Raw genomic sequence first — 20,218 nt, forward strand, 5'->3', positions numbered from 1 at the left:
AATTTGAACCCAGTACCTCCCATCTCTGGACCTGGCTCTCAATCCACTGAGCCACCCAGCTGTCCCCAGTCCTCCCCCAGAGATCATCTGATTCAGTCCCTCCATTTTATAGCTAAGGAAACTGAGGCCAAGAAAGATTCAGTAGCCAACCATGACTTCAGAAAACTGATCAAGAAATAAGCCCTTTGTCTCTTGGCATTAAGGTGGTTGAGGAATGCTAAGCCTGGAGTTAGGAAGACTCTTTCTGAGTTCAAATATTACTATCTGTGTGACCCTGGACAAGTCACTTAACACTGTTAGCCTCAGTTTCCTCATCTGTAAAATGAGCTGGAGAAGAAAATGGCAAACCACTCCAGTGTCTTTACCAAGATAACCCCAAAGGGAGTCATGAAGAGTCAGGCACAATGGAAAAATAACAACACAGTCATTGAAGTGGGAGACTTACAAGTACATAATGGGCCATCCATTTAGGGTCATGGTCAGTGCCAAAGACCACAGAAGTAATAAGTATCAAAGCCAGGATTTGAACCCAGGACCTCTGACCCCCCCCCAAGCCAATGTTCTTTCTACGAGGGGATTGGTGCTGGTGCCAGTTGTAGCAGGTGGACTCTGAAGTCCCTCCTGTGACAGGTTGTACAGCTCTCGAAGACTTAAGAACATCTGGCTTCCCAATTCAACCTTGGTAAAGCTTTTCCCAAAAGATGAAGCATTTATAAGCAATGCTGGCTTAGAACTTCATTTCTTTCAGGTGACATTTCATGTCTTATTGCTTTATTATTTCCACGATCCATGATGTCATCCGTGTGGGTAGCACCTCTGCCAGCACAGAGTCTAGCCCTTCCCTGACTTGGTAGATAGTTTCTAGAACAGGCAAAAACAAAAATGAATCCCGCCCATCTGCCTTGTGGGTGATGAGACTACTGGGTCCTCCAGCGACCTCCATCTAGTGCCTCTCTGGCCCGAGGCTAAGACTGAAGACACAGCCTTTCCCCACGAGTGGGGCCTCTCATAAATGGTCTCCACAGGAGATTCCCGAGAAGTCTGTACCAATGACCAAGATCTCAAGCCAGCTCCAGGAGCTCCATCATTCATGGGGCAAGGAGGAGAGAGAGAATGGAGCCTGGGAAAGTGGCTATTTTAGACAAAGGCTGAGCACCTCCTGCTGGTCTTTTCTGATTGCTGCCCCTGCCCCCGTTCCTATTCTCTTTCCCCTGCTCTCCGATCATCTTATATTTACTTTTTACACATTTCACATTCACTTATCTGTCTGTTGTCCCCACCTCTACTCCCCTCCTCCCAAAATGTAATCTCCTTGAGGGCAGGTACCATTTCCAATTGGTCTTTGTGTTCTTATCACCTAGCACAGTGCCTGGCACATAATAGGCATTTAATAAAAGCTTATGGAGGGGGCAGCTGGGTGGCTCAGTGGATGGAGAGCCAGGCCCAGAGATGGGAGGTCCTGGGTTCAAATTTGACCTAGCTTGTGACCCTGGGCAAGTCACTGAACCCCCACTGCCTAGCCCTTACCACTCTGCCTTAGAACTAATATACATATTGATTCTAAGACAGAATGTAAGGTTTTAAAAATAAATACTTATGGAATTGAGTGGAACCATAGAATGTCAAAGAAACAGTGGGGTATTGTGGAAAGAGCAGCAGATTTGGAATCAGAGTGCTTGGGTTTAAATCGCCTAGAGAGTCAATAGACTTGAAGTTAGACAGATAATCTAACTTCAGACATTCACTAGCTGTGTGACGCTGGGCAAGTCACTCCACCCTGTTTGCCTCAGTTTCCTCATCTGAAAAATGAGCTGCAGAAGGACGTGGTTTGCCAGTATCATTCCAGTATCATTCCAGTCATTCCAGGATCTTTGGCAAGAAAACCCCAAATGGGGGTCACAGAGAGTCAGACACAATTGAAACAACTGAACAACAACAACAACAAAGTACAAGGCACTATGCTAAGTATTAGAGGAAATAAAGAAAAAGTGAAAAAGCATCCTTGCCCTCTTGAAGCTTCCATTCTAACAGGAGAGATGATATGAACATTAATGTATACCTACCAGCTATATACAGAGAAGAATCTCAGGAGAACCCCCCTTCTCTATAAGGCAGCCCCTTTCCCTTGAACCTCACACAGCACCTTGGTTTGCCCGTCTCTGATCCACTGAGCTATTGTTTATCATAGTTCCATGTGTCCATGTCTTCTCCCACCCCGACTTCCACGATCCACGAGACCTGAATGGATAGAACATCCAAACACTCTCCCCAAGAACCCATCCTTGTGCTCTTCAAACAATAGGGGTTTAAATAAACATCCATTGGCTGTGCCTCAGTTGACCAGTAGGTTAGTTTTGCTAAATTGTTTTTTTCTCTCTTTCTTCTTTCTTTCACACTAGCATGCATATAACTTAATGCCTTCCATATCAGGGAGGGGAGATAAAGGAGAAGGGAGAGAGAGAAAATGGATCTCAGAATGTCAGAAAACAATTATTAAATTGCATCTCATGTAGTCTAGAAAAATATAATTAAAAACTTATTTTAAAAGATTATAAGCGTCTTCTACCTCTCCACATACTATGCTTCTCATATAGTTTAATCCTACTTCTTCCCAGCCCTTTTCTTCCTCGTACTTTCTCTTTTTAACATTTTATTGATGAATTTTTAAATTTTTTATTTTATTTTTAAACCCTTGCCTTCCATCTTGAAATCAATACTATGTATTCATTCCAAGACAGAAAAGTGGATAAGGGCTAGGCAATGGGGGTTAAGTGACTTACCCAGGGTCACACAGCTAGGAAGTGCCTGAGGTCACATTTGAACCCAGGACCTCCCATCTCTAGACCTGACTCTCAATCCAGCTGCCCCAATGAATTTTTTTACATTGCCATCACCTTCCAATTACCCCACCCTACCTTTTATAATGAAAAAAAAAACTAAGCAAAATAAACCAATGTATTAATAATCAAAGAAAAAATTATAAGCTTCTTGAGGGCAAGAACTGTCTTTTGTGCCAAAATTTAGCATAGTTCTTGGCATAAAGTAGACACTTAATAAATGTTTGTTGATTGATTAGATGATGACCACGTCAATCTTGAAAACCTGGGCACCCAACATTCATAGGAGATCTAAGAGGACCCTTAGCAACCATCTCATCCAGTGCCTTCGTTTTACAGATGAGAAATCAGAGACCCAAAGAGTCTCATTGCCCATAAGATTTAAAGAGAATCCAGAACATCAATTTTAGAGTTGAGGAAAGGGGGACTCAGAGAAAAGATGGGACATTTTTCTGTGGGAGAGACTTCAGTATGGTCAGCCTGCCCAACACAATAGGCCATTTGCCTGTAAGGGAAACTCTCGGTCTTGGGAGGCATCTCAGAGCACTTTCTTCAAGTCTGGGTGGTTTTGTTTTGGTTCTTGATGGGTAAACAAACACGGTCATACAGTGCTCTATGGGAAATTCCATAGATTCATAGATCTAGACATAGAAGAAAATAAGAGGCCAACTAGACCAACTCCCTGATTTTATACATAGAAGATAGTCCTTTCAATGCTATACTTCTATCTTTTTTGAGGCCATTTGTGTTTCAGGTGAGGGGTTTGAACAGATGATCCATAATGTCCTTTTTAAAAAATCTTTACTTTGTATCTTAGTAACAACTCTAAGACAAAAGAGTAAGAGCTAGGCAATTGGTGTTAAGTGACTTGCCCAGGATCACACAGCTAGAAAGTATCTGGGGCCACATTTGAAACCAGGTTCTCCAGACTCCAAGCCTGGCACTCTATCTACCCACTGAGCTACCGAGCTACCCTTGTAATGTTTTTTCTATCACTAAGCTTCTATAAATTCTAAGATTCCAAAAAATCTAGGATTGAGAAAGAGTTCTGGTCAGATGGTGGAATAATAAGCAAGAACACCACCAAGCAGTTCATGCCTCCCAAAGCACACTCATACATATTATCCCGTGATTCCTCACAAGAATGAGGGTGGCACAACAAAAAGATCACTGGGTTTGGCACCAGAGGACTTGGTTTTGAAGCCCAATTCTACCATTTAACACCTATATGATCTTAGGAAAGCCACGTTACATCCATGGACCTCAGTTTCTTCATTTGTAAAATGAGAGATTTGGATTATATGACCTCTAACAGGCACCCAAGGGGACACAGAGGATAGAGTGCCAGGCTGGGGGTCAGAAGGACTCATCCTCCTGAGTTCAAACCTGGCCTCAGATACTTCCTAGCTATGTGACTCCGGGCAAGTCACTTTACCCTGTAGCCCTCAGTTTCTTCATCTATAAAATAAACTGAAAAAGAAAATGGCAAACCACTCTAGTATCTCTGCCAAGAAAATCCTAAATGAGTTTTAATTATAGCTCCACTGTGATTCATTGTGTGATGTTTTGCAAATCACAAAAAGCCAGACGTGATGGAACAACAAACACGCACAGGTCGTGATGGAGGTGAGATTTGAACTGTGGCTACAAGGTCATCCAATTTCTCAGCCAATCCTCTTTTCACTGTATCATGCTGCCTCCTGTTTCTGCTCTCACCCTCACAGGGCAGATAATATAAAAAGCACTTTTAAACTGTGTAGGTATTTATTAAGTCCCTACTTTAGCACTGAGACCAGCACTGTGCAAAACAAACATTTTACAATATTATTTCACTTGATCTCTTTGTATGTACATGTTATCATTATCCCCATTTTTAGTTGAGGAAACTGAGGCAGATAGAGGTTAAATGACTTGCCTAGGGCCCCACAACTAGTGTCTGAAGATAAACTCGAGTTTTCCTGACTAGCAGTCCCAGGGTTCCATCTACTGTACCATCTAGCTGTGGAGTAGATTTTATAGAAGGAATTTCTCTGCAGTTAAGAATTAAATTCCCTTTCAACTCCCAGGTCCTGAGATCCTTTGCTCATGCTCATGAAAGCCTCCTTTAATTCTGCCACAGACTGGCCCCAGAGTGTAAACAAGACCCCAAAGCCCAGACCAAATAGTTCTAATTATAGCTCAACCATGATTCACTGGGAGATGTTGTACAAATCATTTCTCCTCTGAAATTCTGTCCTGTTCTGTAAAATGAGGTCTAGACTAAGGTCCTTTCCAGCCTTAACAGTCAGATTGTGTACACGAACTGATGCAGAGTGAAATAAGCAGAACCAGGAGACCACTGTGCACAGTAACAGCAATAATGTGGAATGATCAACTGTGAAGGACTTGGCTCTTCTCAGCAATACAATGATCCAGGACAATCCTGAAGGACTCAAGTTGAAAAATGCTCTCCACTTCCAGAGGAAGGACTGATGGAGCCTGAAGGCAGATCAAAGGAGACCATTTTTCACTCTATTTTCTTCCTGGTTTTTTTAAAATGGGTCTTCTTCCACAACATGATGAATATGGAAGTATGTTTTGTGTGATAGCACATATAAAACCAATATCCAATTATTTCCTCAGGGGATGGGGAGGCAGAGGAAGGAGGGAGGGAGGAAGAGAATTTGGAACTCAAAATGTCAAGAAAAAGATTCCATGTTTTATGTAAAAATTTAAATTGTTTTTACGTGTAATTGAGAAAAAATAAAACATTACTGAAGAGTTAAAAAAAAAAAAGTCAAGTCAATCAATCTATGGTTCTGTGGAGTGGAGCCCAGAGGACCATGATCAGATCATTGAGCTCAGACTTGAGACAACAGCATGGTATAGTGGGAAAGATTGCTGAATTTAGAGACAGAAGAATCTTGATTCTGTCCCTAAATACCTGTCCCTAAAATCACACGATTTTGGGGCAATCACTTAACTTCTCTTAGCTTTAGTTTACTAATCTGTAAAATAAGCAGGTGGAACTAGGAGGCTTCCAAGATCCCCCTTACATCTCAAATTTTGTTCCAGTGCAATAGGACTAAATCTTAGTTGTTCCAAAATGGAAGACAGATGACTAAAGGAATTGTTGTATTAGAAGGCTTCTGAAGTCCCTTTCAACTCTGAGATTCTCTGACTCTTGAATAGGTTGTATATATTTGTATGGGATTGAATCACTTTTGTCTTTGTAGACAGTGTAGCAGATAGAAATCTGGCCTCAAAGCAAGAAAGACCTGAGTTCAAGTCCCTCCTCTGGCTTGAACCTAAACAAGGCAAGTCGACTAATTTCTCAGTGTTCTAGGCAACTCTAAAATTAGAAAGGACAGCCAGGTGCCTCAGTGGGTAGAGTGCAGGGCTTGGAATCAGGAAAACTCATCTTTCTGAGTTCAAATCCAGCCTCAGACACTCACTAGCTGGGTGATCCAGGGCAAGTCCCTTATCCCTGCTGGCCTCAGTTTTCTCATCTGTCAAATGAGTTGGAGAAGGAAATGGCAAACCACTCCAGTATCTTTGCCAAGAAAACCTCAGACAAGGTCATGAAGAGTTGGACATGACTGAAAAGACTGAACAACATCAACATTTAGAACGTGTTGACCTGCATAAGTAGTTTCCTCCTCTGGAAGGCTGATATGCTGATGAAATTATAGAACAATAACCCTTATCTCTAGCCCTGTAACTATGAGGCACTTAATAAATACTTGCTGATTTATGATTGGTTGATTCCCTGTGCCCCTCTCCCTTCCGCTCCTCTCTTCTTCATCTCTGGCACATCTCTTGGTGGCGAGGGAATGTCCATCAGAGAGGGAACTTGGAGGAGGCTCTCTCTCTGATTTCCTGCCTCTAAGACCCCAAGATCTTGGTCAGTCACTTAAATAAAGCACATACTATGTGCCAACAACTGTAAGTGCTGAAGGTACAAAGAAAGTCAAAATCCTGGACCTTGCTCTCTAAGAGCTTACATTCCAGTGGGTCCTTGTGGTTTAGGAGAGGACAGGGGCTTCTCATTTGAAGCCAAGGTAGCCCAAGATCCCAAATGTGGACCTCTGGTTTTTCCAGATGACCTCCACCTGGAAGAGTAGTTTATCCCAATTGTGTCAAGGTGGAAGGGCCACTGGGAATGGAAGAAGGGAGAGATTATCATTGGAGAAGGTGAAATGGAGTTGGTGGAAATGGGAGGAAAGGGAAGGGTCAGAAAGAAGTGGGGAGAAGCTGGGTTTGGGAAGAGATCCTGAGCTCCCCAATTTGAGTCATATCACCTGGGTAGGGATGGGGTTGGAAGAAGAAAGGGAGCATTTCTAATCTCACCGATCATAGTCTCCATTGCAGAGGGCTCTCACAGGAATGGAGAACGTTTGCCACACAGGATTCAGAGTGTTCTTCATGACTTCTGTCTTGTGACAGATGGTGAACCTAATGAAGGGGAAGAGGTCCAGAACATCAAGTTACATAGCATGTACTTTCCCCAAGTACTCCCAGTCCAGCCCCCTTATCTGCCCTCCACCCTAGACAGAGCCATCTCCAAGAGCCCTGCTTCACCCATCCCTATTTCCAGCCCATCCATGAAGTGGATGCCATCCACATGGTATCTGTTCTGTTATATGGATGGACAAGGAAAAAGGAGCAAGGTACAGGGTGATAAAGTCAGGATTGGGAGTGGAAAAGAGTAGGGGTATAGAGCCAAGAATGGAGGGAGGGATCAGGAGGGATACGGTAAAAAAGGGGGGGAAGGAGGGAGCATGGGGGCAATAGAGTCAAAAAAGGGAAGGAGGGAGCATGGATATAAAGTCAAGAAGGAAAGGAGGGAGCATGGGGGTGATAGAGTCAAAAAAGGGAAGGAGGGAGCATGGATATAAAGTCAAGAAGGAAAGGAGGGAGCAAGGGGATAAAATCAAGAAGAGAGAGAGCAGGAGGATAAAGTCAAGAAGGGAGGGAGGGAGCAGGGGGGTTAGAGTCAAGAAAGAAGGGAGGGGAGGAGACATATAAAGTCAAGAGGGGAGGGAGCAGGGGAATAAAATTTTTTAAAAAGAGGGAAGGAGGAGAGATATAAGGTCAAGAGGGGAGGGAAGGAACCAACCACTTCTTCCCTGAGCCTACAGAGGCCACATCCCTGTGTATGTCACAGTTGGAAAGGTCACACGTGTATTTCCAATGTGATCTGCCCGGGCCCACACAGACTGCCATTTATTCTTAGGAAATTTCCTAGTCAAAATGTCATGACTGTCATCACATCTCACCATTCCTTTTCTCTGTGTCTATCACCCACCCACTCAAGTATGCAGCTAAAAGGGAGGAGCAGAGGGAGGGCTGACCCCAGGGCCAATGGCAAGACAGAGAATGGAAATTCCCATTTCTATTAAAGGAGGTCCTGAGTAAGGCAAATCATAGAATTTGGAGCTAAACGAGAATTTAGAAATCAATTAATCCACCCCCCCTATATTTTTTACAGATGGAAACTGAGGCCCACAGGAAAAAACTGGCTTGTCTGAGGGCATACAGCTGGCTAAACAAAACCAGGATTTAAATATAGATCTTCTGACTCCAAATCTAGAGCTCCTCTATAAAAGTGTTGTTAGGTTTCTGTTTAGTCGTGTCCAACTCTTTGTGACCCCTTTTGGGGCTTTCTTGACAAAGATGCTTCCTTTCCTTCTCCAGCTCATTTTAGTGGGAAAAGAACTGGATTTGGAACCTCCAGGACCTAAGTTCAAATCTTACTCTTTATCATTCACTACCCATGTGACTGGGGCAAATCGCTTAAACTCGCTGGGTCTAAGTTTCCTCATTTGAAGAATGAGAGGGAAAGGGTGTAAATGTTTATTAAGAATCTACTATGTTCCAGGCACAGTGCTAGGTACTTTGCAAATATCATCTCATTTGATCTTGAGGGGTTGATATTGTTATTATTCCCTTTTTAAAATTGAAGAAACTGAGGAAGACAGATTACTTACAGCAGTAAGTGTCTAAGGATGGATTATGAACATTCAGCTGCTAGGATGGTCAAGAAGACATGAGTAGATTAAATGGTCTCTAAAGTTCCTGCCACCTCTAGGTCCTGTACTCACTGTCTCATCACAGGTTTCTAAGAAGAGTCTAGACAACCAGCAAGCCCTTGTCATATATGTTCTAGTGAGGAATCCTTTTGTATCTGGGGCAGACCAGATGAGGAATTCCCATTTTGTGGTTCTCCAATCCCTGTTTTGGAGCTAAAAAATTTAATGGCCCCCTAAGCCATTAAATGTAAAAAGTGTTATGATTAATATAGTAAATTACTCAGGGGGGTCACAATACAGTCTATGGTTTCTGAAAAGGATTCTCAATGGCAGTTAGGTAACACAATGGATATAGTGCCAAGCCTGGAGTCAGGAAGACTTGGGTTCAAACCTGGCCTCAGATATTTCCTAACTATATGACCCATTTGCCTAGAATTGACACTAAGACAGAAGATAAGAGTATTAAAAAAAATAAAAGAAAGGGGTTCTCAGATTTAAAAAAGAAATGGGAACCATTGAACCAAACTCACTGGTCTTTCCAATTCTCAATCAATTTTTTTAGACTATATTTGTGATTTCACTGATATTAGGGAAATCCAAAGTACCACTATAGCTCTCACCATTTCCACAATCCTAGCTTTAGAAACTTCTCAAGGACAAGGAAAGGTTGAATTGTCCAAGGTCACACAATCAGTATGTTTCAGAGGCAGAATCTGTACCCAAGGCTTCCTGACTCTCTGTTCCTTACCCATCTCTCCTGATGGTATCTTTAATGCTCTCCCCTCATTTCTCATTCACCACAGTCCCTCTGAAGACTTTGATGCTATCCATCATTTACTCCTTCCTGAAACTCTCTATCTCAAGGATTTGTTCTGCCTTTCCTTCCCATCTCATTTGTTGCTCTTTCATCCCTTCTCCTTTATTCTCTATTCTGCTGTCCATATAACAGGGAGTTACCACAAGTCCAAGGCTTTTTGCCCTCTTTCTACCATCTCTCCTTCCACAATGAGTTCATGAGCAAGTCAAGACATCACCCTATGATGTCACTGGTCCTCTTTGAAATGGAAGGATCAACAATTGGCTGTTGTAATTCCAGCTCCCACCCGTAGAGGAACAACTATCAACCTTCATCTCTGGCTTCTGCTCTCCTTAGTCTTAGATATTTCTATCTCTCTCTGTCTCTATCTTGATCTTTCTCTCTGTCTCTGTTTCTGTCTCTGTCTCTCTTTGTCTCTTTGTTTCTGTCTCTCTATCTTTCTCTGTCTCTGTCTCTCTGTCTCTGTGTCTCTCTGTGTCTGTGGCTGTCTCTCTCTCTCTCATCCCCATCAGCTCTGGGGCACCAGGATTTTACATTTCACTGCAGCTAATAAGGAGGCACCTTTCCTGGGTTTCCTAAACTGTCTGCTTTAAACATTGAGTATCAAAAAAACCAAACCCTGTTCCAGAATAAAGAAACAAACAGGAATAGGCTGGGATATGACTGGAAATGATGACTACTCAATAAAAAAATTGAAAAAGTCTCGGAAGATATATGAACTGATGCAAAAGGGAAAGAAATAGAGCTAGGAAAACTGCATCATGGTGACTGCAATAATGGAAATGGAACAAAAACAAAACAAAACAAAAAAATCAATGATCTAAATTCTAAATCCCAAGTCTGGCCCTGAGGATAAATGAAAAACATTCCTTCCTCCATTCTTTGCAGAAATGGGGGACTATGAGTATAGACTGTCAGACTCAGGAAATATCTTTGTTAGTTTTGCTGAGCTACATTGTTTTTCCCTTTCTTTTTAACTTCTTTTGTGGGGAGTCATCAAGAAAGGGTAGGTTGGGGAGGAAGAAGTGATATATCCCAAAATGAAGGAGAAAGAAAAAACAAAAGACATCAATAAAAAAATTAAAGTAAACTTCTCCTCTTCACCCATGAATTTTCCATTGTCATCATCAATACTACATATGGGGTCCCTCAGGTTCAAACATTTGGAAGGTCTCTTTAACTTCTTCCTTTCAGACTCTCTCTCTCTCTCTCTCTCTCTCTCTCTCTCTCTCTCTCTCTCTCTCTCTCTCTCTCTCTCTCTCCCATTCTCTCTCTCTATTTTCCTCTTTTTCTCATTCTCTTTTTTCTTTCTATTTCTTCCCCCCCTCTTCTGTTTCTTTCTCTCTCTGTCTCTGTTTTCCCCACCACCACCACTTTTCACCACTCTCTACCACCCTTATCCAGACCTTCATCACATCACGCTTGGATTGCTGCAACAGCCTCCTACCTGCTCTCTCCCTGTCACGAGTCCCTCCCCCCTCCGATCCATCCTACACACACTGTCAAAATAATCTTCCTCAAATGCTGTTTTCATCCTGTCACTCCTTTGCTCAAGAACCCACAGTGGTTCTCCACACTTGACTGGTTAGTATATGCTGGCCAGTGCCATGCTACCTCCCTGGGGCCCACCAGACCCAGAGCTCATCACAGGTCTACCTGACTTTTGCTTTCTTTTCATTGTGGGTGCAGGATGAATTTTTGCATATTGAACAATATTTTTAAACCACTTTGGTATATTTTTTCTCTACAAATTCAAGTCAATAAGAATCATTTCAAGGAATCCTACAGTGAGTTCCTTTGGTGAACCAAAGAATCCCTTTGTAATGCAAATAAGCACCCACTGGTTTCGCCGTTTTGGGAAGTTCATATTTTAAAACCGGCTTTTTTATCTTTTAAAGTGAAACACACCTGGGCTCCCCCTACACAGAATCATATAATTTTCAGCTGAGAGGGACATTAGACATGGGCCCCCTTTTAATAATAGCAGCTAGAATTCAAATGGCACTTTAAGGTTTGCAACACTAATTCATTCGCTCCTCACCCACAACCCTGTGCAATTATCATCCCATTTTACAGATGGTGTAACTGAGGCTGAGAAAAGTTAAATGATTTGCCCACAGTCTCATGGATAGTGTCTGTTTGGATATTAACTAGGGTCTTCCTGATTCCATGTCCAACATTCTATCTATTGAACTATATATTCTAGTCAAACTCAGGAAGGCAGTAATGTATAATGAGGGGGTGGAGACTGAATAATGCAATGAAAAGAATATCAGATTTGGAATCTGAGGATCTGAGTTTGAATCCAAGCTTTGCCACTTACTACTAGTGAGACTTATGAACAGCTGGGTGGCACAGTAGATAAAGCATGAGGCTTGGACTTGAGAATTTTTATCTTCATGAGCTAAAATCTAGCTTCATACACTTATTAGCTGTGTGATCCTGGGCAAGTCACGTCACCCTATTTACCTCAGTTTCCTCATCTGTCAAATGAACTGGAGAAGGAAATAACAAACCACTCTAGTATCTTTGCTAAGTAAAACCCAGATTAGTGTGGGGGGCAGTGCAATTAGGTGGCTAAATGGATAAAGAGCCAGGTTTAGAGACAGGAGGTCCTGGATTTATGTTTGACTTTAAATACTTCCTAACTATGTGACCCTGGGCAAGTCACTCCACCCTGTTTGCCTCAGTTTCCTCATCTATAAAATGAGTTGAAGAGGGAAATGGCCAACCGCTTCAGTGTCTCTGCCAAGAAAATCCCAAATGGGGCTCTGAAGAGTCAAACCCAACTGGAAACAGCTGGAGAACAACAAGGTCTCAACTGCCCTGAAACAAACCCTCCCTTTGCCCACTACAGAGATGGAGTCCCAGGAATAGGAATGCCTAGGGTTTGTGGTGCCACCAGAACTAGACCCACTCCAGGGGGAAAGGAGGAAGGCATAAATGGGTAAAAAAAAAAGGCTGGAAAGAAACTTACGTTCCATCCTCGTTGCTTCTGTAGAACACCAGGAAGGGATCCGATTTACCAAAGAAATCCTTCTTGTCCAGCTTGTTGGCACAGAACTGCATTGTGGCTACATCCTGTGGGGACAGAGGAAGATATTCGGGATGAAGAGAGAGAAAGCAATGATCTGGTCCATTCCCCACAGAAAAAAATTGTCAGAGCCCTGGAGAAAGCCTACAGCTGAAACCAAGGTTCAGCAGCATAACTGTCAAAGGATACCTTTAATTTTTTAAAAAGTGTTAACTTTGGGGATGGTTAGGTGGCTCGGTAGCTAGAGAGCCAGGCTTAAAGGTGGGAGGTCCTGGGTTCAATTCTAGCCTGAGACACTTTCTAGCTGTGAGAGCCTGGGCAAGTCACTTGGTGCCTATTTGCCTAGCTCTTACTGCTCTTCTGCCTTAGAACCAGTACACAGTATTGATTCTAAGATGTAAGGTAAGAATTATTTTTTTAAGCCTTAATTTTGAGTTTGAATCCTAGTTCTGTCAATACCTTACTATGTGCCCTTAGACAAGTCATTTTTAGTTTTCTGGACCTTATTTTCCTTATCCATAAATCAGGATTTGCTTTTAAGATTTTTAAAATTCATTTAATATTAGTTTTCTCAACTGTAAAATGTAAAAAACCCCTACTTCCCAGGGTTATTATGAGGATTATAAAGTGCTTTATAAATCATAAAGTATTATATAAATATAAAAATTAGCTATTGTTATTATTCCAGACATGTGAAGCATTCAGTACAAAGGCATAGATTTAGAACTGAGAGAGGCCATCAAATCCAACCTCGTTATTTCACAGATGAGGAAACTGAGGCTTAGATTTTTTTTTATCTAGGTTCATACAGTGCAGCCAGCTCTTCCTGGCTCCTATTTTGGCACTCTATCCATCATTTGACCCCTAAAGGCAATGAAGAGTGGGGCAGTTAGGTAGCACAGTGGCTAGAGCACCAGCCCTGGAGTCAGGAGGTCCTGGGTTCAAATTTGACCTCAGATACTTCCTAGCTGTGTGACCCTTGAGCAAGTCACTTAACCCCAATTGCCTAACCCTTGATGTTCTTCTATCTTAAAATAAATACTAAAACATAAGGTATGGGTTTTAAACAATTAAAAACAGTGAAGGGCTAATTTTTGGAAGTAGAGAAAACTATTAATTCATTCAGTAAGTATGGGTTAGTGTGATACATAGTGGATAAAGTTAGGAAAACTTCTGCTCAGGTCCCATATTTGACCCATCCTGGCTCTATGACTCTGAGCAAATCATTAAATCTCTCAATCAGGAAGCCTCATCTTCCTATGTTCAAATCTGTCCTCAAATACTCACTAGCCACTTTCACCCTGTTTGCTCAGTTTCCTATCTTTAAAATGAGTTGGAGAAGAAAATGGCAAACCACCCCAGAATCTTTCTTTTTTATTATTATGAAGATATTTTATTTTACCAATAACATGTAATAAAAAATTTCCACATAAATTTTCCAAAATTATATTATTCAAATTGTCTCCCTCCCTCTTTTCCTTCCCTCCCCTCTTAACATGCATAACCATTTCCATATTGTTCATTTTTGTAAGAGAATAATCATATAAAACAAAAACCCCAAGCAAAACCCCAAATAAACTAAAGTGAAAAATCATTTTTTCCATCTGCATTCCTACTCCAACCGGTTCTTTCTCTGGAAATGGATGGTAGTCTTCTTTGTCATAAGTCCCTCAGAATTGTCCTGGATTATTGCATTTCTGAGAGTAGCTAAGTCTATCACAGTTGATCATTTCACAATATTGCTTGCTAGTCTCCTGGTTCTGCTTATTTCACTCTGCATCAGTTCATGCAGATCTTTCCGGCTCTTTCTGAAAACATCCTGTTCATCATTCCTTATAGCACAATAGTATTCCTTCACCAACATGTATCACAACTTGTTCAACCATTCCCCAATTAATGGGCATCCCCATAATTTCCAGTTCTTTACTACCACAAATAGAGCAGCTATAAGTATTTTTTTACAACTAGGTCCTTTTCCTTTTTTTTTTTTTTATCTCCTTGGGACATAGACTTAGTAGTGGTATTACTGGATCAAAGGGTAATACACATTGGGCATGGTTCTAAATTGCCCTCCAGAATGGTTGGATCAGTTCACAGCCCTACCTGCAATGCATTAGTGTCCCAACTTTGCCATACTCCCTCCAACATTAGTCACTTTCCTTTGCTGTCATATTAGCCAATCTGATAGGTGTTCGGTGGTACCTCAGAGCTGTATTAATTTGCATTTCTCTAATCAAGAAGGATTTAGAACATTTTTTTCAAATGATTATAAATAGTTTTGACTTCTTTATCTGAAAACTGTTTATTCATATCCTTTGACTATTTGTCAATTGGGGAGTCCAGGATCTTTCCAAAGAAAACCCCAAATGGGGTTACAAAGATTCAGACAAGCCTAAAAAGGACCAAATAACAATTTAGTTGCTCCTGGCAACTCTCTAAATTGTCCATTTCAGAGGCAGGGCTGTTCTTCCGATCTACACTGGTAGAAGGAATTTTCTCATTGGGTCTCATTCACATTCCACATCCCCAAAAAAACAAAACCCACCTCCAACAGGTGCTACACACTGTGCTAGCAATGGAAATCCAAGGACAAAAATGAAAGTCTCTAACCTTTTTTTTCATTGGAAGATCTTCCATTCTAGCACTATGGATTCCCAGAACTAGATTTTAGGATCATAGGCTTAGAGATGGAGGAGACCCCAGGGTTCAAACTAGTGCAGCCTCCTCAGTTGACAGAGGAAGAATCTGAAGTGTAGAGGGAAAAGGGTCATATAGACAGGAAGTTAAAGAGTCAGGACTCAAACCCAGATCCTCTGATCCCAGAATCCACAGCACAATGCTGCTTCTCAGAATTCATTTCACTCTTCCATCTTCATTCCTTTGCTCAGGTTGTGCCCCTTGGATCTCACACAACACCTTCTTTGCACTGCCTTAATATACTTTATCAGGTCCTGATGGAGGATTTCTTTGAGAACATATGTGTGTTGCATACGTGTTACATGTGTATGTTACATTTGCCCACTAGGCTACAAGCCCAATGAAAGCAATGTGGTATATCCTTCATCTATTGTTTTTCTTCTATTCAAACTTTCAGCTCAACCACTATCTTAAGCATGCCCTTGGGTTGTTTCTCCATCTATTTTGTTCAATTCAGCAAGCATTTACTAAGCATCCACTTTGGGTCACAAGTCCAATGAGGAGCAACGTGTTGTCATGGAAAGCCCTAGATCTGGGGTCAAAAGACCTGGGATCAAGTCCCATTTCTGCCACTTAATAGCTATATGGCCATCAATGTTTGACTTAACCTCTCTGGGTCTCAGTTTACTAATCTATAGAATGGGGGTGGTAACTCATGTACTACCCACCTCATAGAATTTATTTGAGTCAAATCCTTTGCAAGCCTAAAACAGTAATAAAAATGGAAGTTATCATCAAAATTTGGGGGTTTTTTACTCTTGTCCAACTCTTTGTTACTGTATTTGGGGTTTATTTGGCTAAGATACTCAAATGATTTGCCAAATGAGGAAACTGAGGCTAACTCAATTTGAACTCAGGCCCTTCTGCCTCCAGGACCAGCACTCTATCCATTATGCCATTTAGCCACCCTTCATGTTGGAACCAAAAAAAAAAAAAGAAACTTGTTGTTGCCTTCGAAGAGCTTATATTCTACCAGAATTGAACTGAACAGAATCTCATAGAATTCCAGAATTCTACAACTGGGCAAGATCTGAACTGATCCATGTCCTTTCCCTTGCCTAAACCAGACTTTTCTCTCAATAGGAAACTCAAGATGTTATCATCCCACGCTTGACAGAGAAGGCATCTCCTGGTAGGGGGGAGCTATCCTTCCTGTGAGACATTTCCTGATGAGGATAATAAAAGCTGACATTTATATGGTGCTTCGCATACATTATCTCATTGGTTACTCACAACAGCCCCTTGATATGGGGACTAGAAGTATTTTACCCCCATGTTTTAAAAATGAGAAAACCAGGTAGCTAAGTGGATTGAAAGCCAGGCCTAGAGATGGGAAATCCTGGGTTCAAATCTGTCCTCAGACACTTCCCAGCTGTGTGACCCTGGGCAAGTCACTTGACCTCCATTGCCTAGCTCTTACCGTTCTTCTGCCTTGAAACCAATACACTATACTGATTCTAAGACTGAAGATAAGGGTTTTAAAAAATAAGTAAAATGAGGATGGGAAATTAAGGATCAGAGAGGAAAGTAAGTAGGCTGCTGAGATGGCATTTGAATGCATGTCTTCTGAATAATTTAAAGTCTAATACTCTATGCACTCTGCCAGCATGGCCTCTCTAATCTGAGACTTACCTAGGCTGTAACCGAGAAGACTGCCAAGTGCAAAACAGTGACTTAGTCCAGTGGTATGTTTGTTAATATTTAACTAGCTCTTTTAAAAAACTATATTGGATACACAAACATAATCTGCATTATTAACATTTTCTTCATCAATTTCTTTGTTGTTCAGTCATATCAGCAGTTCCTGACTCTCCATAACCCTATTTGTGATTTTCTTGGCAAAGATATTGAAGTGGTTTGCCATTTCCTTCTCCAGCTCATCTTACAGATGAGGAAACTGAGGCCAACAGGGTGAAGTGACTGACCCAGAGGCACATAGCTAATAAGTGTCTGAGATCACATTTGAACCCAGGACCCCCATCTCTAGCCCTGGCTCTCAATCCATTGAGCCACCCAGCTGCTCCTGTTGTTATTCTTATTACAGTAGCTTCTCACGTACAAAGCTGTTGTTCAGTCTTCATCTTCCTTGACTTCCCCATAGCTTTTGACTTTGCCTCACATCCCCCTCCACCTGGATACCTCCTTTGGCTTTAAAAACTCTCCTGTTATGACTCCTACCTCATTGGCCATCACATAAAGCTCAATTAAATCAAATGCTCCTTATCATGTCATCTCTGTACATAACAGTCGCTTGTTTTGGGCTTTGCCTCTTCCTAGGCTGTAAATTCCATCGGGGTAGGGACCGTACCTCCTTCTATGCCTCCCAGAGTTCTCTGCTCACAGTAAGAGCCTAATATATGTCTAACAAATGTCAAATAAATGAACAAAGATCAAATGCAGAAAAGTGCTTTATCAGCTGTAAAGTTCCACACGCTGTTCTCAGAGGTCCCTTCCAGCTCGGGGTTCTGTGGGCTTTAAACAATCATTCTTCTTATTACCTGGCCAGCCTAGCCATCTGGAGCAGAGCTGGAAACCCAGGAGCATGGGGAGCTGGCTTGGCAGCCGAACCAGAGATCACAGAACATGTGCATTAAAGTTCACACATCTCGAGTAGGAAGCAAAATACAGAACTGTTTTTAGCCCTTGTGTTGGAGGAGGGGTTGCTACAGACAGGAACCCCAACAGCAGTGAGGAGTGACAGCTGACAGCCTGCCAAGGAGGGAGGGCACAGGAAATCTATTCTGAGCAGTAGAAGTGATATAGAGACCCCGGCAACCTGGGACCATTTAAATGGGGTAAGAGGGCAGAAGCAATCAATGTAAGCAACTCAGTCAAGGCTGACAGCACTTGAACGATGACCTTAATCACTGAGGAAGGGCTAGATTAATCCAGTATCTTCTGATTAGAGGCAGTATGGCAGAATGGATAGATCCACTTCCGCACTTGGGAAATTCTGAGTTCAAGTCACCCGGGACACCTACTAACTGTATGACCTCAGGTAAATCCTTTAGTCTCTTAGGATCCCAGGAATCTTAGGATTATCAGGAATGAAAATAGTCACTGTAGAAACTGGCTCATTTTGTTGTTATTTTCATTCATTTCAGTTGTGTCCGACTCTTTGGGAGCTCATTTGGGGTTTCCTCGGCAAAGATACTGGAATGAGTTAACATTTCCTTCTTCAGCTCATTTGACATATGAGGAAACTGAGGCAACCAGGGTAAAGTGACTTGCCTAGGGTCACATAGCTAGTAAGAGCTTGGGAGGTGAATATGCTATTATCCTCATTGTATAGATAAGGAAACCGAGGCAACCAGGGTTAAGTGACTTGCCCATGGTCACACACAGCTAGTAAGTGCCTGGGAGGTAGGTACTACTATTATCCTCATTTCACAAATAAGAAAACTGATATATGCTCTATAGCAAAGATGAATAATATGGAAATAGGTATCAAGTGATAACATTTGTCCACCCCAGTGGAATTGCTTGTTGGCTCTGGGAGAAGGGGAAGGGAAGAGGGGAGGGAAATAAAATTAATCATGTAAACATGGTAAAATATTTAAAAAGAAAAGAAAAAGACTAATGTAAACAAGGTTAAGTGACTTGCCTAGAGTCACACATCTAGGAATGTACCTGGGAGGTAGGTACTACTATTATTCTCATTTTATGAATAAGGAAATTGAGGCAAACAGGGTTAAGTGACTTGCCCAGGATCAAACACATCTAGTAAGTGTCTGAGGCCAGATTTGAACTCAAGAAGATGAGTATTGCTGACTCCAGGCCCAGCACTCTATCCATTTTGCCATCTAGCTTCTACTTTTAAATTTAATTTTCAACATTAACATTTTCTCCATCGCCTTCTTGAATCTAAGCAATCAACAAAACAATAAATCAAGACTTGATCTGTGACATTTTCCCATTTCTAGATGTAAATGTAAATGAGAACTGCTGGAGTTGGCTCTAACATGTCACTGTCTGTGGGACCTCTGAAGTCCCTTCTAGCTCTAGATCCCAATCCTGTCATTACTTGCTTATCATAAGAGCTCATGATTATCTATCTAATGCTTTACAAACACAACTCGGGCTCATTTCACAAGATGCTTTACATTCATTCATTTATTCATTCTTTTATCCAGCCCTCATCTCTCTTTTGAGGTCCAGACCTATATCTGCAATTGCCCATTGGAAATCTCTTTCCTGTTAGTGCCATGGGCATTCAAACTCAAAATGCCCAAATTCAAATTCACGATCTTTCTCCCTAAGTTTATTATCACTATTTCTGTCTGTGGCTCCAGCATTCTTCCAATCTCTTGTGCTCAAAATGTGACACTGAAGAGGATAAATGATTTGCCAGAAGTCTCTCAGGTAACAAGCTACAAACCAGGTTCAAATCCAGCACCAACCATTCCATGACACCAAACAGGCTCCCTTGCTATATAATTTTGGGCAAATTACTTAACCTCTGTAGGCTTTGGTTTCCTCATCTGTTGTTGTTTATCCTTCATTTCGAAGAGGACCAATGACATCACAAGAGCGATATTTTGACTTGCCCACGATTTGGTTAAATCCAATATTTCAAGAAGTCATCAGCCTCACTTTTTCTTCTAGAGCCATCAAAGTCAGTCCAGTGTCAAGACAAAAAAGTCAGGATGACTGGCACTGGCCCAGGATGCAGTGGATGACCTTGGTATTTCATCTGTAGAATGAAGGGGTTAAGCTATGTGCCAGGATATGCTGGTAAATGTTTACCTTCAAAAAAATGTATTCATGGGGAGCAGCTAGGTGGCTTAGTGGATTGAGAGCCAGTCCTAGAGATGGGAGGTCC

The 20,218-nt window shown here is 41.7% G+C and overlaps 1 protein-coding gene across 4 annotated transcripts in view; it reads right to left on the bottom strand.

Annotated features, from left to right (window-relative positions):
* CPNE5 (copine 5) overlaps nucleotides 1–20,218 on the bottom strand; it is a 203,236-nt gene that overhangs the window by 68,601 nt on the left and 114,417 nt on the right. For all 4 annotated transcript variants that reach the window (XM_056818145.1, XM_056818148.1, XM_056818146.1 and 1 more), the window contains 2 exons: nucleotides 12,643–12,746; nucleotides 7,167–7,271 (listed from right to left, as the gene is read on the bottom strand). In XM_056818145.1, coding sequence (XP_056674123.1) covers nucleotides 7,167–7,271; nucleotides 12,643–12,746 — 209 coding nt within the window. The remainder of the gene's footprint in view (nucleotides 1–7,166; nucleotides 7,272–12,642; nucleotides 12,747–20,218) is intronic.

This window comes from Monodelphis domestica, chromosome 2 (genome assembly GCF_027887165.1).
Source record: "Monodelphis domestica isolate mMonDom1 chromosome 2, mMonDom1.pri, whole genome shotgun sequence".
Lineage (NCBI taxonomy): Eukaryota > Metazoa > Chordata > Mammalia > Didelphimorphia > Didelphidae > Monodelphis > Monodelphis domestica.